This window comes from Gambusia affinis, linkage group LG12 (assembly GCF_019740435.1).
Source record: "Gambusia affinis linkage group LG12, SWU_Gaff_1.0, whole genome shotgun sequence".
In the NCBI taxonomy this organism is placed as follows: Eukaryota; Metazoa; Chordata; class Actinopteri; order Cyprinodontiformes; family Poeciliidae; genus Gambusia; species Gambusia affinis.
Window position 1 is genome coordinate 12472037 of NC_057879.1, and position 25248 is coordinate 12497284.

General features: G+C 37.4%; 1 protein-coding gene across 13 annotated transcripts in view; it reads right to left on the bottom strand.

The window, feature by feature from the left end:
- Nucleotides 1-1682: 1682 nt before the first annotated feature.
- LOC122841312 (muscleblind-like protein 1) overlaps nt 1683-25248 on the bottom strand; it is a 29982-nt gene continuing 6416 nt past the window's right edge. Inside the window, exons 2-11 of one of the 13 annotated variants that reach the window (XM_044134538.1) lie at nt 13951-14121; nt 13096-13320; nt 11609-11848; nt 10546-10599; nt 9289-9442; nt 8089-8124; nt 7256-7347; nt 6782-6808; nt 5974-6045; nt 1683-5057 (exon numbers count right to left, since the gene is read on the bottom strand). In XM_044134538.1, the coding sequence (XP_043990473.1) occupies nt 5989-6045; nt 6782-6808; nt 7256-7347; nt 8089-8124; nt 9289-9442; nt 10546-10599; nt 11609-11848; nt 13096-13320; nt 13951-14019 (954 nt within the window). In that variant the 5' untranslated portion in view covers nt 14020-14121 and the 3' untranslated portion in view covers nt 1683-5057; nt 5974-5988. Of the gene's footprint in view, nt 5058-5973; nt 6046-6781; nt 6827-7255; nt 7348-8088; nt 8125-9288; nt 9443-10545; nt 10600-11608; nt 11849-13095; nt 13321-13950; nt 14122-25248 lie in introns of all 13 variants that reach the window. The other 12 variants (XM_044134537.1, XM_044134541.1, XM_044134542.1 and 9 more) reach the window with 12 other exon arrangements.

The window sequence follows — 25248 nt, forward strand, 5'->3', positions numbered from 1 at the left end:
ACGTTCAGTTGGATTTGGGTCTGGACTTACTTTGACTGGACCATTCTGGCACATAAATATGCATTCTATTGACACCATAATGTTCAAAATGCCTCCAGTCACAAGTCTACATATGCAGCTTTTGGCAGAGTTTCTTCAAGGACTATCCTGTGTTAAACCATTTGATCATAATCACTACATATTTTTCAGACAACATTGTCAAATATTTGTTACCATTTTCCATTATTAATATCTATTCAACCCTATCCCTACTTCCACAGATTGATGTGGCCGCCATTGTGTTCAAGCGTAAGGATGGTGTGTTCAGGGTGATGCACAATGCCCGTTTCCTGCCACACATTTAGGCCAGAATTTTATTCTCATCAAAGCACCACATGTTTGTTGAGTTTTCTCTAGAGTTTCTACAGGAAGATGGAAATGAAAAGTTTGCCAAAATAACAAATTGAAAGCTCTAAGTGAAGTCCTTTTAATGCAGAAACAATACTTACTGGTATCATTTAAAATTATTTATCATTAAATGTCTTCAAATCCAGCTGTTATCTATAAAATAGTTTTCTCTAAACTTTTCTGCTCTCAGCCAGTTAGAATTACTAAAATTTACCAAATCCCAAGATAGTTTCAGTTTCTTTCTTCTTTTTTTTGTTTTGTTTTTTTGAGAATTTCTTTTGCAAATTTGAGATTACAGACATTTGCTTAGTATTTGGCAGAGGTTGGAAAATCCATTCATGCTCAAGCTTTAACTTCCAGGCTGATGAAATCTCACTTTAATATTTCCACATAATGTATTTTCCTTATGCAGTCGTTTTTTTTATTTAAGAAGAGCTTCTATATCACATGGTTGTTGGAGTTAAGACATCTCCAGACATTGAGATACTTATATCTGCAAATCCCAATCTGACATTTTCTGTTGCTTTTGAAATAATGTTTTCCTTGCTGAGTCTCCTTTTAACCCATCTCAGCAAAAAATAATAATTTCAGTTGAGAATAACGTTCTCTTAACCACTTCATGCTAATTTTACACCAAAAACATTTTTACCTTTGAGACACAGTACCCTTCTCTTTCCTGAACAATGTCAAGGCTTGACATTTCCATGATGCCGACACTTCCCTACTTATTTGCCTATAATTTTTTCAACAGATGAAGGTAAGTCCTTCATGCATCTGGAAATCGTACCCAGCCAATCTTACTTTATTTTGAGTGACTTTTTTTAATCACATAAGAAAGCAGTATGACTGAGGTCATCAGGTCAGCCTCCATTTAACAGATGATGCAAAGTAACCTATCAGAAGCTTGCAAAGCCATGACACCATCACGTTGGATTTCTTAAATGATTACTGTATGGAAATATACAGTAATAATTGTGTGTTATTTAAAATAAGTTATTAAATAGTATGCGTTATAAATTCACTCCTATTATTCTGTGAATGATCAAATCCAGATATCTTTGGCAATCCTAACTGACGTAAAACAGGAAAGGTTTAATCTAATTTAATAATCAGACAATGAGAAAAAAAAATATGCTAATTTGAGTTTTTCTCAACACAATGTACAGTGGAAGTACTACCACAAAAGTGGCCTACAGATTTCAAATGTTTATTTTTCACCCTGAATCTTAAAGCCTCCGTCTCTATGTTGCATGACCTAAATCAACCTCCAAGACCAAAAACACAAAGAGACAAAGTTGCATGAGCAAATCAAATTTTATTCAGATTTTTTTTGTTGTTGTTTTCATCCATACAGCAAGAGTCAAATATGGCAACAATAAAATGAGCATAAACAAATCTGGAGACAGAATAGTACATCATCATGTGACAGCTGTTAGCAAATACATAACTGGTGTCTGCGCTTACAAGTAAAAAGCAGTCAAAAGCAAACGTGCACCCAGCAGGGAAGAAGAAAGACCTTGGTTGCAGCCAGAAGACTTGAAAAGTCTTGGTTTTTTTTGAGAAAATGGTGCTTTGGTTATGTAGCGACTATACAAAGCAGCCTCAGGTTAGAAACATATTGACACTGACTTTTACATTCATTTTAAAGAGGAATTTGCCAAATATGCATTTGGTATGACGAGCCTTCGCCTGCTGAGTGCACAGCTAAGAAAAGCAAGAACAACTGTTTGTGAGTTAGTGGGGACTGTAATTCTCTATCTGAACATATCTGAGGTGGACAAGTGCTAATATGTTATTATTTTTTTTAATAACTTGTTTGCTTGGAAATACTTGAGTAAGATGACTTGTTTTTAAAAGTATTATTTCTCCACACTGTAGATGTTATCTACGGTATGTATGATTTCAGAAACAAAAGAACTAATTATTATTATTATTATTCTTTTTTTAGGTTTTGTGGATCTCAAAGTGCCGTCTGTCCTTATATATCTACACAGCTTCTTTTGTTTACATGCAATCAAATCAAACTATAATAGAAGATTTTTTTTTTTACTTTTTATAGATTCATGTATCTACTGTACCATGGGACACTGCTTGTCCAGTAAATGAGTATATGGATCTTAATGGATATGTCATCATATCAGAGGCATAGAGTTAGCATGACACGGGGAAATCCACTCCCCTGCAACATTCCCTGGCATTACGAGCCACCTGTAAAATAAGCGCATAGCTTTCTCTGAATGCATTGGCCAAGAAACTAGTGCCCTTCTTTGCAAGCGAATTTTAGCTGGTCTTCTGATTTAAGAATTTTAAATTAATCTAACAAAATTCCTTATAATTATAGATCATTTTTCTTTTTATTCAAAATAATATCTCATTATGATACACGTTTTTTTTTTCTCTGTTCATTTTACTATATACAGAAGTGCAAAAAGTTAACCTTCTTCCCTTAGGTTAGAACTCATTATCTGCAGCATGTCCGACTCTTCCCCAGCGGGGGGGCAAAAGTCTCGGCTTTCCTCACTCCAAATCTCAACAAACATCAACATCAATCTCACTGCTCGTTTTGGCCTGACATTCAGGGCAAACTTAATATTCAAACAAAACTACATATCTCTTTGAAATGGATACAGTAGAAAATAATTTTTTCCTCTCTCAAACATGGACAATCCACTTTTTTTTTTTCAATACAATATAGTATTTTCAAACATGACATTGACATGTTACAAGGAAAATCGGAGCTTTTTCCGACAATCATCTCATTCCTTGTATCAAAAAGTTTCTCATCAATAAAATTAACTGACAAATACAACAAATGAGAAAGACATCCAGCTATATGAATGAAGTGAGTATTTAAACACATTATCCTCTATATGGTTTGAAAAAGTTATGAATGTCATACTATCTTAACATCTACAACGGCTATATGAATGCTGTCAAGTAATAATATAGTAAGGCAAAGAAAAGGAAAAAGTCTAAAACTACATACCTCAAATAGATTCAAAGTCTTAAGTAGTACATAACACATAAATTCAATGAAATTTAGGAGAGTAATTGTTTCAGAAAGAGAGACAAACAACAACAAAAAAGGATAAAAAGCGGCTTGTGTGAAGTAGAAAACTCAATGGTGTTTTTTTTTATATATACCTGCATGGTGATTGAAAGGACATTTGATTGGGTACAGACCCATAAATTGTGATCTAAGGCTTTGTTAGGTACATAACATTGGTAAAAACACAGCACACGCTTCTGTGAAGACCTAAGAGGGAAATAATCATACAACAAGCACATGGAGGAAAGATAATTAACATATTTCCTTATCTGTTTAATCCTCGACCTAGATGTGAGTAAGACTTAAGAGCAAATCTGTGCTTTGGTTTCATAGTGAGATCAACAAAAGCTTCATAATCTACTTGAAATGCAAGTAGCACTCTATAGTAAAAATGAGAAGCTGAAACAGAGTGAACCAAGAAACTGAAGTGCACGAATGGTTTTTCATGACCTACAAGGCCTTTGGGCCTGTTGTTTTTAAAAGTGGCTCAAAAGTGCTTCTTGGAGACACGTTTTTAGAGCTGCTCCTGTTTAAAAGGAAGGGAATAAAGTAACAGAACACTAATTAAAGCTACTCCCTCTACTTCCCCAGGCTTTAGAGTCGACGGACTTGATTAACAAATTATCCTGACAAATAAAACTGGTTCATTAAAGGAGGCATGACGGATTTTTTTTAGAAAAACATTCTCCATTTTTGATAAAAAACAAAACAAAAAATTAAACCCCACTTTCACACCTAATGAAATCTAAAAAAAAAAGATTAAAATAATAATAATAATATTAATAATAATAAAAAAACACTCAGAATGGAGATTCTAAAAGAAAACAATACAAAAAGAGCCATACAAAAGTTTTACCTTCGGTAAACAAATAACACTGCTGAGATAACACTCTGGTTTTAGCTGTATGGCCTTGATGGCACATGACAAGGTGAGAAAAGCTAGCCTGGCTGTGCTTTCAAGGTACACAGGTATGTTGGTTTACCCAGAACATTCATATGTCCAAGACCCTCATTTCAACATCTAGTTTCACTAGTAGCCGTAAAACACAATACTGTACATGCCCAATGCATTTGGCAGAGAGAAGAAAACAAAATAAAAATTTATAATATCATTGTGCCTTTCAGATTTCAATTAAATTCAAGGTGCATATTTGCATTCCACTTGTAAACTATGAAATATGGCTATTGATTAAAAATAAAGCTGAAAAAAGAAACAGTAAAGAGGAAGGAAAACTCTTGGTCTGTTAACGTACCAGCAGTAGATGTTGTCATGTAGCAACGACGCCCTTAACCTTCTGTGCATGCAGTTATGATAACAAGTAGAGCAAACTGAGTGGTATGATTCAGTTAGACACAGAGGTGTTACGCGATTGTTTCCATCAACTCGTCCTCATCTTCTCTGCTGGACGTCGATTCTGACGGCGAATTCTTCTGGATATTGATATGTGGGAAGATGGCACAGATCGTGTGTTGTACCCTTGACACATGTGACGAGTCCCTCATTGTGGACAGGCTAAGAGATGGCTGACCCTCCTTGTCCCATTGCTTGACATTCTGAAGGTTATGTACATAAAGGCTTAACTCTTTTGGCTTGGACGGTGCCAGCACACATTCATTTGATCTGTAAGAGAGGATGGATGTCACTTAAGAACCTTTAGGGAATTTAGAGTAAATGGAGTGTCCTGCAAAGGTTTTTATGCCACTTGAACATTTTAGCATTTTGTCACCCTACAACCAAAAACGTCAGTGTATTTTACTGAAATTGTATGTGCTAAAAACAAAACAAAAAACAAAAACACACAGTGTTGCTTAATTGTAAAGTGGAAGAAAAACAAGTTACGGTTTTCAAAGTTAATCTAACAAATAAAAAAGGTGACAAGTATTAGTAATCAGCTCCACTTAGTCAGGATTTGATAGAAACTCATTTTACTCTAATCAAAGCTGTAAGTAGTTTAGATCAAAAAGTTTAATTTGACTAAATCCCTTATTACGCCGTGTCTCCAACCAGGTTTCATCCAGGATATCTTATGTCTTTCTTCTTGCACCTTTTCCATGAAGACTCTCACACAGTTAGGGTTGACTTCTATCCTATTGAATGTTCTCGTAGGCCGTACTCTTCTTTTTGTGAATTTAGACTGAACAGTGTACTTCTTAGTTTTGAAACTCCAAAACTTTCTCCCTCACCATTTATACAGATACCTCTGGACTCTATTTAGTGATTAGGTGTTATGTGAAGGCAATTTGTGCACATGATTTTGTTTAAAGTTATCAGAGTAAATCACCATTCTTCCAGTTCACAAACATGCATTTTTGAGATAGTCTATCACATAAAATCTAAATAAAATGCACTGGAGTTTGTGGTTGTAATGGGACCTTAAAGTGGAACATCCCAAAGAGTAGGAATACTACTGTAAAACACTATATTAACCAATACTCTAGAGCCATGGAGTTGAAACCAGAGCTAAAGCGAGTCACACAACAAAGCCTAAAAACCTGGAATGAATAGACAGGATAGAAGCACTGAAATAGAAACTCACTGTTCTTAAGAGGAACTACATTTGAGTCAAGTACTTGTGACTACTCAGATGATCTGCAGATATTATTGGAATCTGGTGACAGAAAACAGAGATCATATGAAGCATGTCAAATCGAAAACACACAAAGTGAGCATTGGCCTGCAAACAAACAGATCAGTGCAATGTAACCACATCCTCTCTCTATAAAAGGAGCTCGCTGCTGAAAGGAGACAAAGTTAAGAAGACAGGACAAGCTTATTGCTACATTCGGGGGCACAATCGATGAAAGTTTGTCATACCAAGGACAAATAGTTCAATCAAGACACACTAGCAGGAGGGGAAGAGGGTGACTTAAAGGAAGTGTGAGATGAGGGAGGGTTGGATGGGAAGCTCTCAGTTAGGTGGCTTTCCCCATGCAAATCTTAGTCCTCCATGTTGTTGACCTCCACACCTCAATCAGAGGCGGAAAACATGTAAAAATGCATGGCATGTTGGCTGATTCTTAATTCTTTTGCCAAAATCTTTTATTCTGTATAATTCACCTCTCATTCAATCAGAATGTTGCAACATTGCAATACTGCTTTTTAATTAAAAAAAAAATAAAAATTAGGAATAGATAGTCCAGCGTTTAAACACAAAGATAATGGTACAGCTTTGCTTTATGTGCTGGAAGCGGCTGCAAAAAAAAAGAACAAAAAAACAAAAGTAAGCCAAGCACCAGAGGGGCACAGACAGCGACTGTTGCACAAGCTGTGCAAAAAGGCTCTCAAAAATGTAGAAAAACAAAAATTAAACAGATGAAAAAAAAATAGAACTACCTCATACATACCAATTGCATGTATTCGTTGGTAGTCAACTTTGATAAGGAAGAGTCCTCAAAGGTGGAAAGGACAAAAATCAAGGTTACAATGAGGACACAGAATAAATACACATCAGATACTTTAAGGGGAGAAAAATGATTATGTTTATAGTTAACTAATATAGCCAAAAGAAACACTTTGTCATAATGTGTTAAGACATTAAATATGGCATGTTGGACAAGTGTAGGCCAACAAGAGGGAGTACTGCTTTCTACCCAACCCACCCATTATAAGACACAAGCATTCCAACTCTATCAATGTGCACAGATAGATAGATAGATAGATAGATAGATAGATAGATAGATAGATAGATAGATAGATAGATAGATAGATAGATAGATAGATAGATAGATAGATAGATAGATAGATAGATAGATAGATAGATAGATAGATAGATAGATAGATAGATAGATAGATAGATAGATGGTGGTAGAGGTGCAAACCTGATTGGTGGAGGCAGTTGCGAAGGGAACGCTTGTGGCAGATGTGGTGGCTGCAGACACAGTGGCTGGAGTACCACCGTGCATCATGGGAACTTTTTTTTTTGGAGGGAAAATCATGTAAGCATAAATACACAGAGGAGCAGAGGAGCCACATACAAACCAGGCAAATAAAAAGAAGGAAAATGTGAGCGGGGGGGAGAGGTAGGGCTGGGCCCAAGTGGGATTCGATTTAACTAGTTCCCCTGACTTCTCTCTGCCAAGACATGAATGCATATTTGAGTATATTGTTACAATTGAAGTGATTTTCTTGGCCCACATAACTTTAAAAGTTCACCTAAAATTTATTGTTACATGATGCTTAAAAATTAAGTAACTACAGCAGAGGAGATGAAGGGGCCAGTTATAATTGAACTCCCTTAGTATTCTTTAGGTATAAAAAAGTGGGTCAATCAAGTTAGAACAGCCAAAAAAGGTTCTTAACAAGCAGGAAGTCGACTGTTCAAGCAGTTTATGAGCACACAGGGGAACTAACAAAGCATAGGTTGGTTTAACCGCTACTGAATTCTGCTGATAAACAAAATTCTGTTTCACACCATTCGTTTTTCATTCTGTGGACTTATGCTTTAGGTCTGAACTCGCGTCTTTACTCAGCTAAAACAGCGACTCTTGGGTCACCAAAATCAACATTGAGCTCTAATTCTAACAAATCATTTTTATTGGACAATTTGATTTTGATGACCAGTGACTCAAAGACACCAGGTTACAGAAAAGAAAAACAAACAAACAAACAAACAAACAAAAAAACAACTGAAGAAGGAAAAGCTGGAACCTACCAATGCTGCCTGCAGGTGTCATGCACAATATTGAGCCTGCCCATCATGCAGTGCAACAGGAAGTGGATTGGGTAGGGAAGAGAAATCAAAACAGCCCATCACAAGATTCGTTAGAGGGAAGGGAGAGATAACGTGGGAGAAAAAGTTAATATTTCTCAAACACAGACATCAGTGAATGGCGAAGGTGCAGAGGTGACTGAGACTTTTGTCTGCAGGGTAGTGTAAGAGTTTGTAATTTGCTAAGCATAACAGGAGGAGAATCATTATAATCATTGAACATCAAATACACATTTCAGCATTGAGCCCAAAGCAAAGTCCCAGAATCATGGTTTGACCCCATCCCATGGACTATTACACAGTTTGATATCTTTTATGGTAGTTCATTTTGTATTTAGTTAAAATTGTTACACTAAATTCTACAGATAGATATCCACAGTTTAATTAAGGTAATTAGTCAGAAGAAAGAGATTAAAATCCCATCTTAATTCATAGGGGCCATGCAGTGCCATACAAAACATAAAGCATGTATTCAGGCCCTTCCTCTTGAACTACAATACAAGACACATGCAGTGCCTTGCACAAATTTACATATCTATTGATCTTTACAACATTCTGTCACATTACAACAATATATATATATATATATATTGCAAGGTTTAGCTTGCATTTGTATTCCCCTCAGCATGTTACAGCCACGACCATCTTTTGTGATAGAGATGGTGTGTTTAGGGAAATGTTCTCCAACTCCAGTGCTTCACAGCCACTGTCCTGCAACCTTTAGATTTCTATTTTACCGCCAAATCTGAAGATTGCATCAAACTTTAATCAAATTTTTATTTATATAATGTGCTGAAAGCCTTGCATCAGTTTTTTTTGACCCACTTAATTAATCATTACACCCCATATGCAAAAAATATATATCTATACATATTGCTGAAGTATATCGTTCTAAGGTGACAAAATGTGAAAAAAAATTCAAGCGCTACAAAAACTTTTACAATGTATGAATCTATGTTGGTTCAAAGTGGAAGTTGTTGTTTACTCAGTTCTGTAATTTCCTCCTGTCTGATGAAATAGTTGAACTGCTTACAACCAAACTGAGCTGTGTTGCAATCTAACACCCTGCCAAACCCCAGCCAAGCAAAGAAGCCAGGTTAGACTGATCCACCATCCACTGGCCGATTGCTTCGGGAGCCATACCTGATGGGAGGAAAGCAGCTTGCTGCTGAAACTGCATGCTGGCCAGGGCTTGTTGGTACTGAAGCATGCCAGTGTTAAACATGGCTGTGGCCCCGTTGGCCTTCTCCAGAGCCGCCCGCTTTGGGAGGGGAGCCATGACACTAGGGGTGATGCCCTGCCCATCCACATGGAGGGAGGACAGTGAAAAGGAAAATAAAAAAAAAAGAGGCAGGGATAGACAGAAAGAGAGGTGTGTGGAATTTAGAGAAGGTGTGTTAGAAAGAGGCAAAGACAGGGAAGAAAACAAGAAAAAAACGTTAGAGAACATCAGAGAAACAGAGCCACAACGTTTTTGTGTGTACAACAATTACAATATCTTATCATCAGTAGCAAGCAAGCAGCAGTCTGACACAAATACTACACAAGCAGGAGCATGATGCCTACTGGAGTTATGAGCTGACAGGCATTTATATATTAATAAAACGGCTTTATTATTAACTTTACACACATAAGGCTGACTAATAAAGCAAGCATTAACCATTAAAACAATGAGGCTGCTAACGAGGTGGAACAGGTAATAAGCACAGAGAAAGGGAGGCTGCACTGCTAGCTCCATGATAAACTGTGTAAGCCATGTTTAAGTGATGGTTCACTCTCAGAAAAAAAAATCTATCAAAAATGGTTTAAAGCCAAGAAAAAAATAATAATTGCAAGGCGTAACACTCTACACGTCTTGGCATTAGGCCATTCTTGACTTCTGATGATTAGTGTCAAGATCAAGGTTTGAGTGAACTATCATTTGTTACAACTAACCTGTTAATGTAGGATCACTCCTGTTTGGTTAGCCTAGCCCCCACCCAGATCCATTACCCATGCACTAGCAACACAGACATGCACACATTTGATTGACACTAACATTTAGACACAAGACTGAAGCCATGCCACTTTAATAGAAGCTCTACTTCCCTCGCCCTCGCTAACTTTTGTTAGATGGGCTGCAGGCGATGAAATGACTGTGACTCTTTATCACAATCCGCAACAGTGAATTTGTGTTCTTGCAAATTTGACACAAACCGTTTGAACTCTATCGGGCCACAGTCATTGTATCACAAGCAGCAGTTATAGAGTAACAAGAAGAAGAACACACATTGCACTGAGACGAACATTGTAAAACAAAACAAAAAAAACAAACAAAAAAAGCTAAGTATCTTTGGTTAAAACACTGCTGCACAACAAAGCCACATGCATGCCAAGCTAAAAGGTGAAAGGTCATAGTACCAGGTCAAAGGTTGCGTCGAGGGGTCGCTTCAGTGATTTGACAGCCGACTGAGTCTTAATTAGCAGGCAGCGAGCACATGATGGCAATGGGCCAATGGGGTTCAAGCGCATTAACATAAACCAGCAAGCAGAGGTGCATCATGGGGGCAGCAGTGCAGTTTGGGTATAGGTGAGAAAAAACAAAAATAAAAAAAACAAATCATTGGAATGCAATATACAAAGGGGATAACAGGGCTAAGGCATGCACAGTGTGGACATTAGCTCTACTACTCAACAGTTAAATCATCATCAGAGAGATGATAACTACCGGACTACAGTGGTTATTTTCACACAGGAATAAATGAAAACAGAAAATTATTCAACCATCATTTGAAAAGAGCCTCAGCAAATAAACAGCAAAATATACAGAGGTGTAATTCACATTTCTCCGTTTCACTGTGCACGTCATGATCAAGTTGACATTGTACTGATTCACCCCCATGTTCTCTGTATTGCTGTACCACTAAAAGCATGTAGAGATAAACAGGACGTGTGGCTGCGCTACTATTCACCGCACCGTTACAGCAGGAAAAGACAGAAGGCACAATGAATCGTTTCAAATAATATCAAGAGGAAGAGGAAGAGAAGTTGTAGGTAGGAACAACAGAAACAATGGAGACATAAAAAGAGGCCAGGCAGAGAGAGACAGACAGAAAAGGAACTGGACTCTCTGCTCATGGTCTGAGATGAGATGAACAAGGAACGAAACAAACAGTTTGACAAATGAGGAAGAGAAAAAAAAGCCGCTTGACATGACAGTACACTGTTGTCTTATCCTTCTTCATGTCATCCAGCACAGAGCAGATTTTACCCACACCTACATGCAGACCTTTTAATATTTGACCTGGCAAAAGCAGAACTGAAAATGTTACACAACAACCAATTAGGAAGGCGAGACATGTTCAAACATGAAGGTGACTAACTTTGCAGGTACTGTATCTTAACAAAGCTAGACTTGTTGTAAATATAAAACTGTCTTGTTTGGATCTGAATGAGTGCAACCTTACTAAAAGAGAACGCTCACCATGGCCGCGGCAGCCGTGGCCTGGTTCACCTGATGCTGGGTGGCCTTAATTTTGGCCTGCAGGTGGGCCGGGGGGTGAAAGTACTTGCACTTTTCCCTGGTGCACCGACCCTTGATGTAGTCCATGCACACAGTGACGGTGTTGTCATTGGTGTCGATCATGGTGCTGTCTGCAGGGTGAGCGAAGCGGCACTCGCCCTCCCCCCGAGCACAGTTTCCCCTCTGGTACTCCCGACACACCTAAATGAGTCAGAAGGAGAATAATTAAATAGTATCCATATCAAAATCAAAACATTGTGAAGTAGCTGATAAAAGTTCAAAAACAAATATGTACGACATGATCTAAATGCTTCTCTTTGAATCAACAACACCTACTGCATCTAACATATTGATTATTAAAGTTAGAATGATGTTAATTATTATATTTATTTACTGTTGCTTTGATTTTGATTTGTAGCTATAAAAAAAATCAGTAATAAATAGTACTTTTAAATTATGCATTGCGCAGGATAGACACCTTTTTCTCCTTAATAATGGATTCTAATAAACAGTTTGAGAATTATACAGTACATGGTACAAAATCTTTATTTAAAATATTTCTATTTGGTTAAATGTGCAAATAAATAATTTTATTTAAAATATTATTGTGAATCCATTTAGTAGTTGGAACACTTAGTGGTACGTGGTAAAGAAAATTACTTACATTTGTTGTTTTAAGTTTTTAAAGATTTTTGGTCTTAAAACTGTATTTTTGGGCAGGTTTATTACATATAAAATCTACCAGTTTTTTAATGTTATTTTCCTTTGTTACATTACTGACAGTTACGCTTACTTAACGTAGAGGTTAAGCAAGATTTTAGGCATACAAAAGAGATTTTAAGTAAATGTTGTCTTCAAAAAAGTTAAACAAGTGGGGAGGAGATCTTGTGTAAGCAGCATGCTTTGTGGTTTAATGCAGTTTGTTATTAAAGGTAAACATTTGTCCTGTATGGACAAATACCATATTCACAGTTTAATCTTCAGAAGCTTCTTAAGTTTACCTTTGAGACAGTAGAGGGCAGCACTTTCTTTAAAATAAGAGCTAAAACCTTTTTTTAGCACTTAACCTGAATTGAATTGAAATGTTGCTGTGCATGTTTCTTTTTCTAACTAATGTATGAACAAGAGTGAGAGGTATAAATTTGTTAAATCTGCAAGTGTAACATTGAAGATTTTTCAACTGCAGTAATAACAGATTATAAAGTATTTCCTGTGCTTTTTATTTGTTAAATGATAAGAGTCAATTCTTTGCTGATGTTTTGCAGTTACTGGTAGCCTGGAAACTGTTGGTAATTTCTGTTCAACCAAAAGCAATTACATAAAGTGCATTTGATTAAAGTTAACGTCTCACTGACGTTACAGGAGATTGCCTTCAAAAAGAAGCATTTTCTTTTGAAAACAAAAACGCAGAGACATAAATAGGTTGCACCTATTGTTTTGTCTGTTACCTCAAGCCTGTCTGTTCTCAGCAGTTTCTGGGCTGCAGCAGCAGCAGCATTGGGAACCTGGCTGACGGTGGGGCTGGAGGCCATAAGCACAGGGGTGCTGGGCAGGATCTCCGGAGGCATCAGGCTCGGAGACACAGGGCTCAGGTAGGGATTAAAGGCTGCAGCGGCAGCAGCTGCTGCTGCGCTGGCGTTAGTTGCCAGGCCTGGTGTCATTGAAAACATGGGCTGGAGCAGGAACAAAACAAAAAAAATAAAAAAACTCTGATTGTGAGAATGGAAAACATGTTTACATTCACAAGCCTTTTGTTTGAGAAAATATACAAACTCATGACAAAAAAAGCTAAAGAGAGATGAAGTTACGTGGAATGCCTTATGAAAGAAGTTTATATTTGAACTTTTTCACAATTTGTCACCTTAAAAACACAAACTTCAGCTTCCCACGTCATCGTTTAATTGGCAATGTTTGACTGAGATTTGATGTGAAAGTCCAACACAAAGTAGCCAACAACAAATGGAAGTAAATGATCCGTGGTTTTAGCATTTTGTAAAAATGTAAAAGACAAAAAAAAAAAAAAAACATTAAATATGAAAATTTCAACATTCATTTTTTTGTTTTTAGCATTCTTAAAACTGATACCCCGAAATAAAATTCTGTGTTATCTTCTTTGGGTTCTGCTGTTGGCTTCAGAAACCAACAAAGTTGTGTCGTAGTGTTGCTGAATACAAATGAAAGCCATCTTTTTGGATTTTCATTTGTAAAAAATAATGACAATGGCATTTTCGTTTACTTCCACGTCACTCCAGCATTACTGTGCAGTCGCTTTGGTGTATTTCATACTCATGTTACCCTCTTACCATAGGGGGTAGCTGCGTGCCGGGCATCATAGCATTGGCAAGCTGCATCTGCTGGGCCAGCATGGCCATATTCTTCTGCTGAATCAGATTGTTCCTGCCATTGATCTCCAGCTGAGTCTTTAGATGGGGAGGAGGGTGCAGGTACTTGCAGTTCTCTCTGGAACAACGGCCCTGAGATGAAAAACAAAACAAACAAACAAAAAAAAAACCAAACAAACAGAAGTGTCAACATTCAAGATTACTCATGAGTGGTGCAGGTATGGTCGAATGAACTGCATCGACAACAAGTGCAAAGTTCCTAAGGAATTGACAGACAAAATATGGGGAAAAAAATCAATTTGCTAATGAGTCACTGCTGTATTTAGATGTGTTTAAACACAGCAGACATTTTATCCAAAATGATAATTATAAATATAATAAACATTTATCTGCTGTAACTATCAGCAGATCTTTCAGAACCCACAACACCCTATATTTTGTGCAAACATGACAAAACCAATATATTTCTAGTTCTGCTGCATTTATCATTAGTAAAAAAAAAGAAAAGAAAAGAAAAGAAGAAGACATTACACAATTTCAAACAAATTACATCTGGTCAATGACAGACTGTTGCATTCAAGTTGGGCTCAGTCTGTCACTAATTGTTAACAGCTTGCTATTTCTGTCGGTCCCAGCTGGGACATGTGAGCATGTGTGCAACAGCCTCAAGGGGTCATGACTGATATACAGTGCTGTTTTTCTCCAGACACCTAGTTTAGGCACACAACATGTCTAAGTGACACCAAAAATACTCATGTGCTCATATGACCCGTCTACATTATCCCAGGAGTCGTGCAGAGGTCAACGCATGAAAGCTTCTGGCTAATTATTTAGGACAGAGATCACATTCTGCTTTCTGTAGCAAATATCATTCTATACTTTCAGTTTCTAGAATTGCCCAACCAGAAGTCCCAAGGATGCATCCATATTTGTGTTTTTGTGCACTCAAGAGCTCATTCTTTTGGAAGTAATGCTCGTATGACCAGTGTCTGATATGCACAAAAACACACACACTCACAACCAAGTCCACAATGTATTAAAGGCGTGTGTTTACTTTCAGGCCAGTGGCAGGCCTTATCTAACAGTGGCACCTATCTCTTGCTGACAGAGCTAGGATTTATCTCTACACGTTGACGTGACTATATCCCACTCTTCAGTCTTCTTTTACTTTCACTGACACTGGCGCACCAGACAGGTGTGGAGGCGGGGGGATAAACAAGAACCACTGTTGAGGCAAAACAGGGTGGCTGTAAAACGGTTAAGTTGTTTTTAAGGCGTTTTATTTTTTTCTGTTTGCTTAAAGCTGCCGTCTCTGCCTCTTCCTGGATTTCCTTTTAAAAATATTGCGGCATGTGCAGCTAATGGCAGGCTGACACCAATTAAGAATTCATGGACTTGGATTTATGGACCTCTATATACAGTCCTTGTGATCTTCTGCACTGCTTGGATTATAAATTACAGCTTGATGTGGGTTCTTTCCTGATAAAATCTTTGAGGAAGTGGGAAATGATGGCACCTGTCACGTACCATTCTAGCGCAAAATCTGGTTCAAAAACTGTTTACATTCTCGAGCTCTAAATAAGTGCCAAAAATGTCAGACTAATGTAGAAAGCAGACCACATAAAAAGAAAAAAAATGTGCTTGATGCTTTAATATTTAGGCAGCCTGCCCTCCTACTGCACTAAATAAAAAATGTGCCTGTAGAACTAAAACTAGCTGTAGGGAAACGTACAGCCAACAATTTAACTCATAGGTAACTTCCCATGTTGCAAGAACGAAAGAAAATGAAAGAAATGTAAGAAAATGAAAAAAAAAAATTACTGATAAATACGGACATAAAGTTTTTGTGCAAAAGTATCCATACTGTTCAAACTATTTAAAATGTTGTCATGTCACAGCCACATAGTTTGATGTACTATAAACAAATGTTCTGTAGATAAACACAGAGCAATGGAGAATTGTGAAAAGGAAGGAAATACTTTAAAATATTCACAAATAAAAATATTGTAGCATGGTTTGTTTACCCTCCTGTGTCAGTACTTTGAAGAACCACCTTTTTCTACATTTATAGCTGCAAGTCTTTTTGCGTTTGCCTCCACACCTAGAGTAAAATTTATTATACATTTTTCTTGCAAAACAGTTTCAGCTTTGTTGGATTGGATTGGGGAGCACTTGTGAAAACCAGTTTTGAAATCTTTTTCAGAGTTGCAATTGAGCCTGGACTTGTTAACACATGAATATGCTTTGATCTACTGTAGCTCTGGTTGTACCCTAAGGACTGGTATTCTGCTGCAAGGTCCAGGTCTCAAGTGTTTTTCAGTCTTCAACAGGTTTTCTTTCAGGGTTGCCCTGAATTTACCTTAATTCACCTTCCCTATAAAATCTGACCAACTTTGCTGCCTCTGCTGGAGAAAAGCATCATAATGCCACCACCATGTTTCACCCTCGTGTGGTGTTTACCTTTACACGGTGTTTTACGTGTTTGTGGTGTCCATGCATGGACGAACAGAACACCTTATAGTTTTCTTTCAACGGTGGCTCTCGTCTTACCACTCTTCTATGAAGGGTTGATTTGTAGAGTGCATGACCAATTCTTGTCCTGTCAACACATTCTGAGTGGTGGATCTCGGGAGTTCCTCTTGATCTAACATGTGCCGCTTCACTGCTTCTCTGAATAACGCCCACCTGCTCAGACAGTTTACTTAGGCAACCTTATCTTGGTGGTTTTGCAGCTGTGGCGTACTTTTCTAATTTTCTGATCCTGGAATGAAGATTGTTTATGCAAGACAACCGAATCTTAGGATATTGTTTTGTAGCCTAACCCTGCTTTAATAAGCACAACTATATATCTGCCTGCTGTGTTCTTCAATCTCCGTTATGCATTTTGTTCACTAGTTTTCACTAATAAAACCTCAGGACAACTGTATTCACACTGAGACATTATAATTATGCAGCTTCAGAAGTCAGTTAGCTGCACTGGATACATATAAAATATACACACACGCATACATTTATATATTTTTTCTCTATATATATAGAAAATATGTATATTTTCTATATATTCTATATATAGAAAATGTATCATTTTCTATCCACTTTGCAGTATCCATCACTTTCAGTAGGTCTATCGTACCAATAAAAATATTAAAGGACATGACAAAATATTCAACTGTTCAAGTTGCATTAATAATTTGACAAGGCATTGTATGAATCTAAATAAGAGCATGCATTTATTTGTATTTACATATTGAACAAAGGCCAGTGATATTCTCTTGTATTTTCATGAAACAGGAAAACGGCTAATTCAATTTGAAATACCCAGCATTTTTTATTTTTTTTTTTTGAAGAGTAATATGAAATGTTTTTATTATTCCATAACAGTCCTTTCAGTGCTCGAGTAAATGTAATTTTATGACAAGCCACATGCAGGTTTGTGGCAGAAGATCTGTGCATGAGCATGAAAAACAAGAAAAAAAAAAAGAGTTGAAAGCAGGTAGTCCAAAGCATAAAAATGATAGGCGGAGAGGGGTGGAAAGTGTGGGTGTGATTTCAATGTGGTGTGTGTGGAGGGGGTTGATGTGGTGGGGGCTGGAAAGACATAAAAGATCATGTTGCGCTCACCCCACATGACCTCGACTGCTGACTGCCAGGGTTGGCAACTGGAGCAGCGTATGTGAATGAGTAAAACAACAACAAAAAAAAAAGATACTAAGTAACCAGACCTGACCTAGTCGAGATGTTCAAAGAAAATGCCTGCTACCAGAACGGGTAGCCATTTTGAATAAGTAAGTCTGGGCCCAGAATAGGAAACGCCAGTCTGACTGTGACGAGAATGAGAGAAAGCGGGAGTCACGGCAACCCTGTGAGCCGGCGTGAGGCTGCATCAGGGAAATCTTAGAAGTTGCAGAAGAACGAGTGATTAAAAAAAGGGGGGGGGACTGTCAAGCGCAGGAAAGTGATGCGGACTGAGACGAAAGGAAGACGCTGCCATGTTTGTGTGTGTTATGGTGACATCAGCGGCCTTGAGGAGTAGCTACAGATGGTGTCCACAGCAACAGAGCAGCCTGCCTGATCACTGGCAGACAGAGACAGTCAGAGAAGAAATCACTACTCGCCTTGCAGCCATAATTAGTTCAAATGCATCTGTGTGTCTGTACACCAGCCCAATTTGTTCCATGTCCACGCCAGTAATTAAAAAGGTCACTCTCAATGAAAACAAATGATAGAGGTGTCATCTTCAATATTTCTGTGCACCGACTGACTCCACTATGAGATGCAAAACCGAAAAGAGGATATTGTCTTGTGATGCTGATGCAATTTAAATGTAATCATGCAAATGAAATGTTTCAAATGAGTAGCGTAGCCAGACTTAAAGCCTGGGGATGCTTTGAGGAAAGTGGTGGCAATAATGAGGATGTAAAGAGTGAATAATATGATCCACACTCAATGTTTCTGCTTTACAACAACGGGCTTTCCGAATGATTCACAAGCATCATGAGCTGATTCCCAGGGGTGAATTCAGGTTGTGAGCAGAGAAAATATAAATATTAATCTGTTAGTAAAAAAAATAAAATAAAGCAAACATGCACGAGTAGCTAAAGTTTTTCTAAGATCATGTAAGACCTCTTTCTTCTTCGGGTTCACTCCAGGTCATGTTTTTGTGTTATCTGTGGAAGTCTGAGCTTCTCCTGTTGAGATCAGACCAGCCGATATCCACGCAGGCCAAACTGGGAACAATAATCCCACCGGCTACTGGGCTGACTGTTTGATGATAAGTTGTACAAACACGTCCCGCCCTGATCGCGCTCCCCTCTAACTCGCTGTCTCTCACCCACAGACGCACACCCTGGTTTCGTAAGTATGTGGAAATAAAACAAACAGTGAAGCAATGTGTAAAGAATGCAGGGTGTGGCCGAATCCCATTCTTTTTAGGAGGAGATGAAGCATGCAGGGAAATTCATAAAATACACATGCTCGAGTAAAAATGCCATATAAGATAAACGCAATAAACCTTAAGTGTTGACTTGACATCTATAATTAGAGTTTAAATGATGATGAATAATCTGAATGGAGCTCCTATATATGGAAGACATTTTTCAGATTTCCATTTCCCTGGTATTGGCCAGTGAGTGTTCGGAGTATCAGCAGGTTATGGTCATTATTGTGAAATCCCTATGTTGAAATCCATGTTCTTCACCCACATTGTACACAGCAAATTAATCCAGCAAAATGTCTAATGTCAAGAATTACTGGTTAGTTTTGAGGTAAGTCTAAACTAGTTGTGGGTTGCTACGACCATCCCGTGGTACAAGTTTAACAGTATGGTCGTGTTTACACAAATCATTGAAACAAAAGTGTTTAACATAATCTTATTGTTCTCGGTTAAAATAGAAAAGTGTTTTATTGCTAACTCTCTGAGATATTGCGGTTATAACAGTATTTATTTATTGCTACTTTGATGCTAACTCAAGCAAACATGCAATATATTATCCCTTTTTATTGTTCTTATTTTTAAGTGTATCGCAAATACAGAGGGCTCATATTTCCTTTACCTCTGCACCTACAGATTTTCTATCAGCCAGTTGACTGGCAGTGTGCAGCAGCAGATGGGAGCGATAAAAAAAAATCGCTCAGTTTATTGCTTTCCCAATTGTTTTTCCTGCAGGTTAGAGGCTCTAAACTCTCAAAGATTTGGAGCCGATGAAAGGGTTATAAACCTTTTTAGATGATGTCAAAAGGTTTCCAAAGGCTGTTTAGAGATTAAACTCAGTTTAGAGTTTAGAGTCTCTAAACTTTCTACAGCTTAGAGACTTAGGAAAGTCTCTATACAGCAGGAATGGTCTAATGTAAAATTCATTGCAATTTTGAAAAAAATTACTTTCCCATCCTATCCTATGAAGAAATTAGATACTATATTTCAGCTACCAATTTTTTCCTCTTAATCCCAGCTTTGTCTAATCCATAAATATTTTATATTTATGTAGAAAGTGAAATGGTTTTTGATTTATTTATGTAAGCTTCTATATTTTCAAAACCGTCTACTTCAAAATAAATCATTTCAAAACCTCAACACAAACAGCTGCCAAGGCCATTATGTGAATCTACCTCATGCATCTCATCTTCGCTGCACCAGTGTTGTGGTATGATGGTATTCGGCTGCTGTTGGGTTGTGAAGCTACACTGTTCTGCGGCCTGCGTTCCACCGTCTTCTGTCCAAACATACACAGAGATGAAAGCCCTACTCTTCACACACACACGTTGAAAGAAGCTTTGTCCTGCTGGAGAGTGGCGGAGACTCAAAGGAACCGGCCTAGCGGTTGGTCTCTTTGTCTCCCGTGCACGTTTGAATATGTATATATATCAAATCAATCTGCATGCTGTTTGTGCAGATCCCCATGTAACTTAGAACTGGTTGAATGAGCAGAAAATGTATAAAAATTATCTTTCTTATCAAATTAAATAAAGTTTAGAACATTTTAAATTTCTGTGCAAAAGAGATGCGAGGGAGTGTTAATCTATGACAATAGTTTAAATATGTCCACTGTGGCACATTATCGCTATCACTTATACAACACCAGAGTTAAAAAGATGGTGTACTTATCTGAGAAAGGACCACACATACTGCAGTACACTGAAAAAAATAACTCTTTGGATGGACATAAAAAAATCATGGAAAAGATTTCCAGCTGATTATTTTGCTTTATTTCAGCACCATGTAATCCTGTTACTCCTATTTAAAGCAAATGTGTTAGGTCAACTTATGTTATTATGGTTATTCTATGGTTGATTCTAAATCAAATGTGTTGGCTCAACTTAATATATTATGGTTATTCTAATTTAAAGCAAATGTGTTGGCTCAATTTAATTTATTAAGGTTGATTCAACTCATTTACATTGGATCCAATGTAATTTAAAAGAGCCAGCCCAACTAATTTGCAATGCTTTGGACCAAATAATTTACTTTACTAAGATTAATGCAAATTTTTTTCTCCGAAGAGTCTTTGCGGCGCTAGTGGCTCATATTTTTTGAGACAGTAGGCAGACAGGGTGAGAACATGCAGCAAAGGTCACCAGGACCAGGAGTCGAACCAGCAACATCTGCGTTGAGGACTAAGGCCTCCAAACGTGCAGTGTGCTAAACCCCTGCGCCACCACAGCCTGCTGGAGATACCATCTTATGTTACAGTGATACCTTCACACTACTTATTAAGTTGATCCAACTCATGAAAATTGAGTTAGTTCAACAAACATGCGTCATCCTGAAAGAAAGCTATTTAATCGTGTGAAAATCCTTTCCATGATTTAATTACATTAATACAAAGACGTTTTTTTTTTAGTTCTTAAATGCACTGTTACAGTGCATTTAAGAACTGCACCATTATAGTGCAGTTCTTAAATGCCAATATGCCCTGCAGAGAAAAAACAAATATCTATAGTTTAATGTGTAACTAAAACTACTTTGAAGTTTTCTCAGGCGCAAAAAAATTATGTTGTGTGATCTTCCAGGGGATCACGAGAGATCAGGGGATCTCTCGTGATCCCCTGATCTCGCTAGACCCTCTTCGGAGGGAAATGAATCTGACTAAATTGAATCACGTTATCTCAACTTGAATATGTTAAAACGATTGTCTCGCGTGAACTCGCATGATATCCCATGATCTCACTCGTTTTCTTCAGGATAAGATCAGTCTGACTATAAGGAATCATGTTATCTCAACATGATTAAATTTCATAAAGGTGAAGTTGTTGAATTTCTTGTTTATCCAACATGATTGTATCACGTTTTTGTTTGAAACATGAAATTATTTAGTTAAAAGTACATAATATTCTTTTGTTAATGTGATAACCCCTAAGTTAGTTTTTTTCAGTGTAAGGTTAACCAAACACATTTTAAAGTGTTTAGTATACATAGTAAAAGAAGAATACAATTTTTTTTAAATTATTATGTGATGCAAACTGCAAATTGAGGACAAATGCAAATGTGTTACAGCAGTAACCACATAGATATGCAGAGCAATGGGTTATTCACACTTGAAAGTGTGTTGGTTCTCAGAAATGCTCCAGGTCAGATGTCATGTACACTGGAGCCCTGGGTCCAAACTTAGACCTCTCTGTCTTTCTGCTGATATGCTCCCCCTTCACCTCCCCATGTGTTACCTCTTTCTACACCAAAACACTTTCATGTGACTCCTTTTACACGTCCTTCTCTCTACACACTGTTGATTTCTGTGCCACTCTTCCCTCCTGCTAACAAGGTTAGTTTCTTACTTTTCATTATGTGCAAATCCAGGTATTGATCTGAGTGAGCAGCATTTCATAAATAATAATAATAAAAAAAATCTCTCAATGCTTAATATGTGAGTATGAGAAGTGAGTCCCGGAAGGTTCATTTAATCATCTCCGCTTCCCAGTGGGAGTTAAATAGAAGAGTCACTGTGCAGAAATCCTATAAGGTCCTGGCAGTGGCCAAGAGTCAACGATGACTCTGTTGTCGCTGAAATGACAGAGCTATATTCTTCTTCAGGACAGACTTGTATCTGAATGGACTAAAGCAAAATGGGAGCAGCATATGACAGCATTCCAGCTTAAACTCTTCCTCTTCTTGCTTCCAGGGTGGCCCCTCTTCCCCCCTCCGCCATTGTCAACAAAAGGCTCCTTTCTCCTCGTACCTCCGTGACACCAAGACTCATGACTAATTTAGTTTGCAGCAATAAGAGATTTAATCTGGTATGCATTATGCTAATCTCATCTCACAGACTTTAATCCTATCCACAACTCTAATCCCACTGTCAACTGGTCTAATCCTGTTTCTGTGTGCGCTTATCTCCGTGGGGTTTGGCAGCAAAACAAGGAGGATGCCTCCAAATTCTGCCCTGTGCTTTAGTGTCGTATTGCTTCATAATAAAATTCCTTTGAAATTTAGGATGATTTTGCAATGATTCACCGTTATCATTTTTACACAGAAACTCAACTCTGTAGACCGGACTCTACATTACGTAAATGCAAAGAAAAGATAGAAAAACAAAATAAACTGAATTCCACTAAAGATATATATATAATGGCTTTATTTAAGTACACATTCATGTCAATAAATATCACAGAGAAGTTCACTTATTTAGTAATGCAGTCCAAAATGTGAAGCTCATGTATTGTAAAGGTATTTTTATGTTATGTCCTACACAATCGTAGGGAAAATTCTGACATGACGGTTGTCCAGCAGACATTGAACCCATCATAAGAAGAGGAAGATACTGAAGGTCACCGCTAAGGAAGTTGGCCATATCCAGAATGTTGTATCCAGACATTTTTACTTGAAAGTTTGGTGGAAGGAAACAGTGTGGTATTAAAAGCTCTATTAACAACAGGGAAAACAATTACATTCACAGGATACAGGCAACAACTGAAGGATTAATGTTTTAATGACTGGAACAGAGAGTCGAGAGCTTTTCTTACTCAAATTATTAAACAAAGTCTGGAGGAAGTGTTAGGAAACATCAGCTGAATTACTAAAAGGAATTAACTTTTGATATACGTTCTGTTTTATAGAAACTGACATCTTAAGTTAGAAAAAAGCACAGCTGGATTTAATGAGGGTCACACAAAACAAATCACATTTAACAATTAGCCCTGTCCTGTTTCAAATCAAAACAGGCATGTTGACTGGCAACAATAAAAAGCCTGAGGATTGATTCAGTCATGTTTCACTTATCAAAGTTCTTGCTCTACATCATAAATCAAAGATATTGGTCATTTTATGGAGATTGTACTTTAAGATGACGCTCTGGCCAATAAATGGCACAGTTTAATTTTTGCCGCTGTTGTTGGACAAATAGACCTCTCAGACATTATCAGCAGAGCTGTCATTACGTTGACTCAGGTGTATATTTGTTGTCTTTAATATCTATGTTTCACAACAGAGAGGGGGAGGAGAAAATTGTGACTGATGGCCCTAACAGCTGGTAAGAGGGAGAGGCTCGCCACATAGGTGTTAAGAGAGTTGCGGCTAAAATGAATAGCTGTGCCCTCGAGCTCATGTCTCGCTTGTCTAATGGGAAGAAAATAGCAGAGCTGACTAGTAGGATATCTATTCACATGTTGGGTAAGATGTAACGAAAGAACTGTTAAGAAAGCGGGAGAAAGTTGTAGTCAGCTCTAAAAAAGGAGCACGTAAAAGGTTAATAAATGCATGCTTAGTAATTTAGCAATTTTCGCTTTACTGACAAACTGCACATATAGTTTATAGGAAAATTTTAGCGTCTGACCTTCACTTCCCAGCATCTGTGAAAACATTCCTGGTTAAAAGCCGATGATGAACAGATTACCAATTAATGCATATAATTAAGTGTGTTTACAGTTAAGCAAATGTTAATTAAATAGATATTGGCAAGTCATTTGCTGGGTCAGTTGAGGATGTGATACTGTTGAAGTACACGTTTAAATCTGCTCAAGGAAAAAGCATAAAATGTGAAACTTTCTTCATCCTGGCTTGAATTTTATTATTTTTTTAAATCTCATCTCATCTCATTTCAAGTAGAATAAAACATTTAGTGCTCACAATTAGAGTCGATGTTTGTAAATTCAGCTCTAGCAAACACTAATGCTTTGTACGTTAAGTCAGATTTATCTTAATGTTACCTTTCTTTTGGTTGGTGGAAAATTACTGAAAATGTAATGTTTGAAATAAAAATACCACAAAATGTTTGAAGTTGAATTATTTTTTGTTTTGTTTTATTACAAAAAACTACTTTAAGCTTTAAAGGACATTAGTCAATACATTCATAGCAATTTGTGTTTCAGGATTATAGACCACAAAGAGCAACAGTCCTCAACTGTTAAATTTAGAGTTACATAAAAAGCATACGTTACTGTGTGTCACAGAGAGTCACTAGAAAATTCAATTATAATTTAAATCCAACATTCGATGTAAAAATATGCAAACAACTGTTCTCAGGAAGCTTAATTGATGAATGTAACTACGGTATGTTTTAAACTGCAAATGCACGTGTACATACAACCCCAAGCATAATTTTGTGGGAAAGGCATAAAAAAGATTGCACTGCCTAATATCTAAGAAATGTTTAAGCATGGCTCAAGAGAGAAAGATTGATGAAAAGACTCGTGTAAATATTTATGGAGTGCTAGCCGGAAGTATAAGCAAACTTTCAAAGTGTTTTGTGCCCCCTGCAGTACGGGGTTACCAAGAATGTTTGAATACACAGAGGACAAGATGACGAATGCACCAGTTGTATACATACAAAG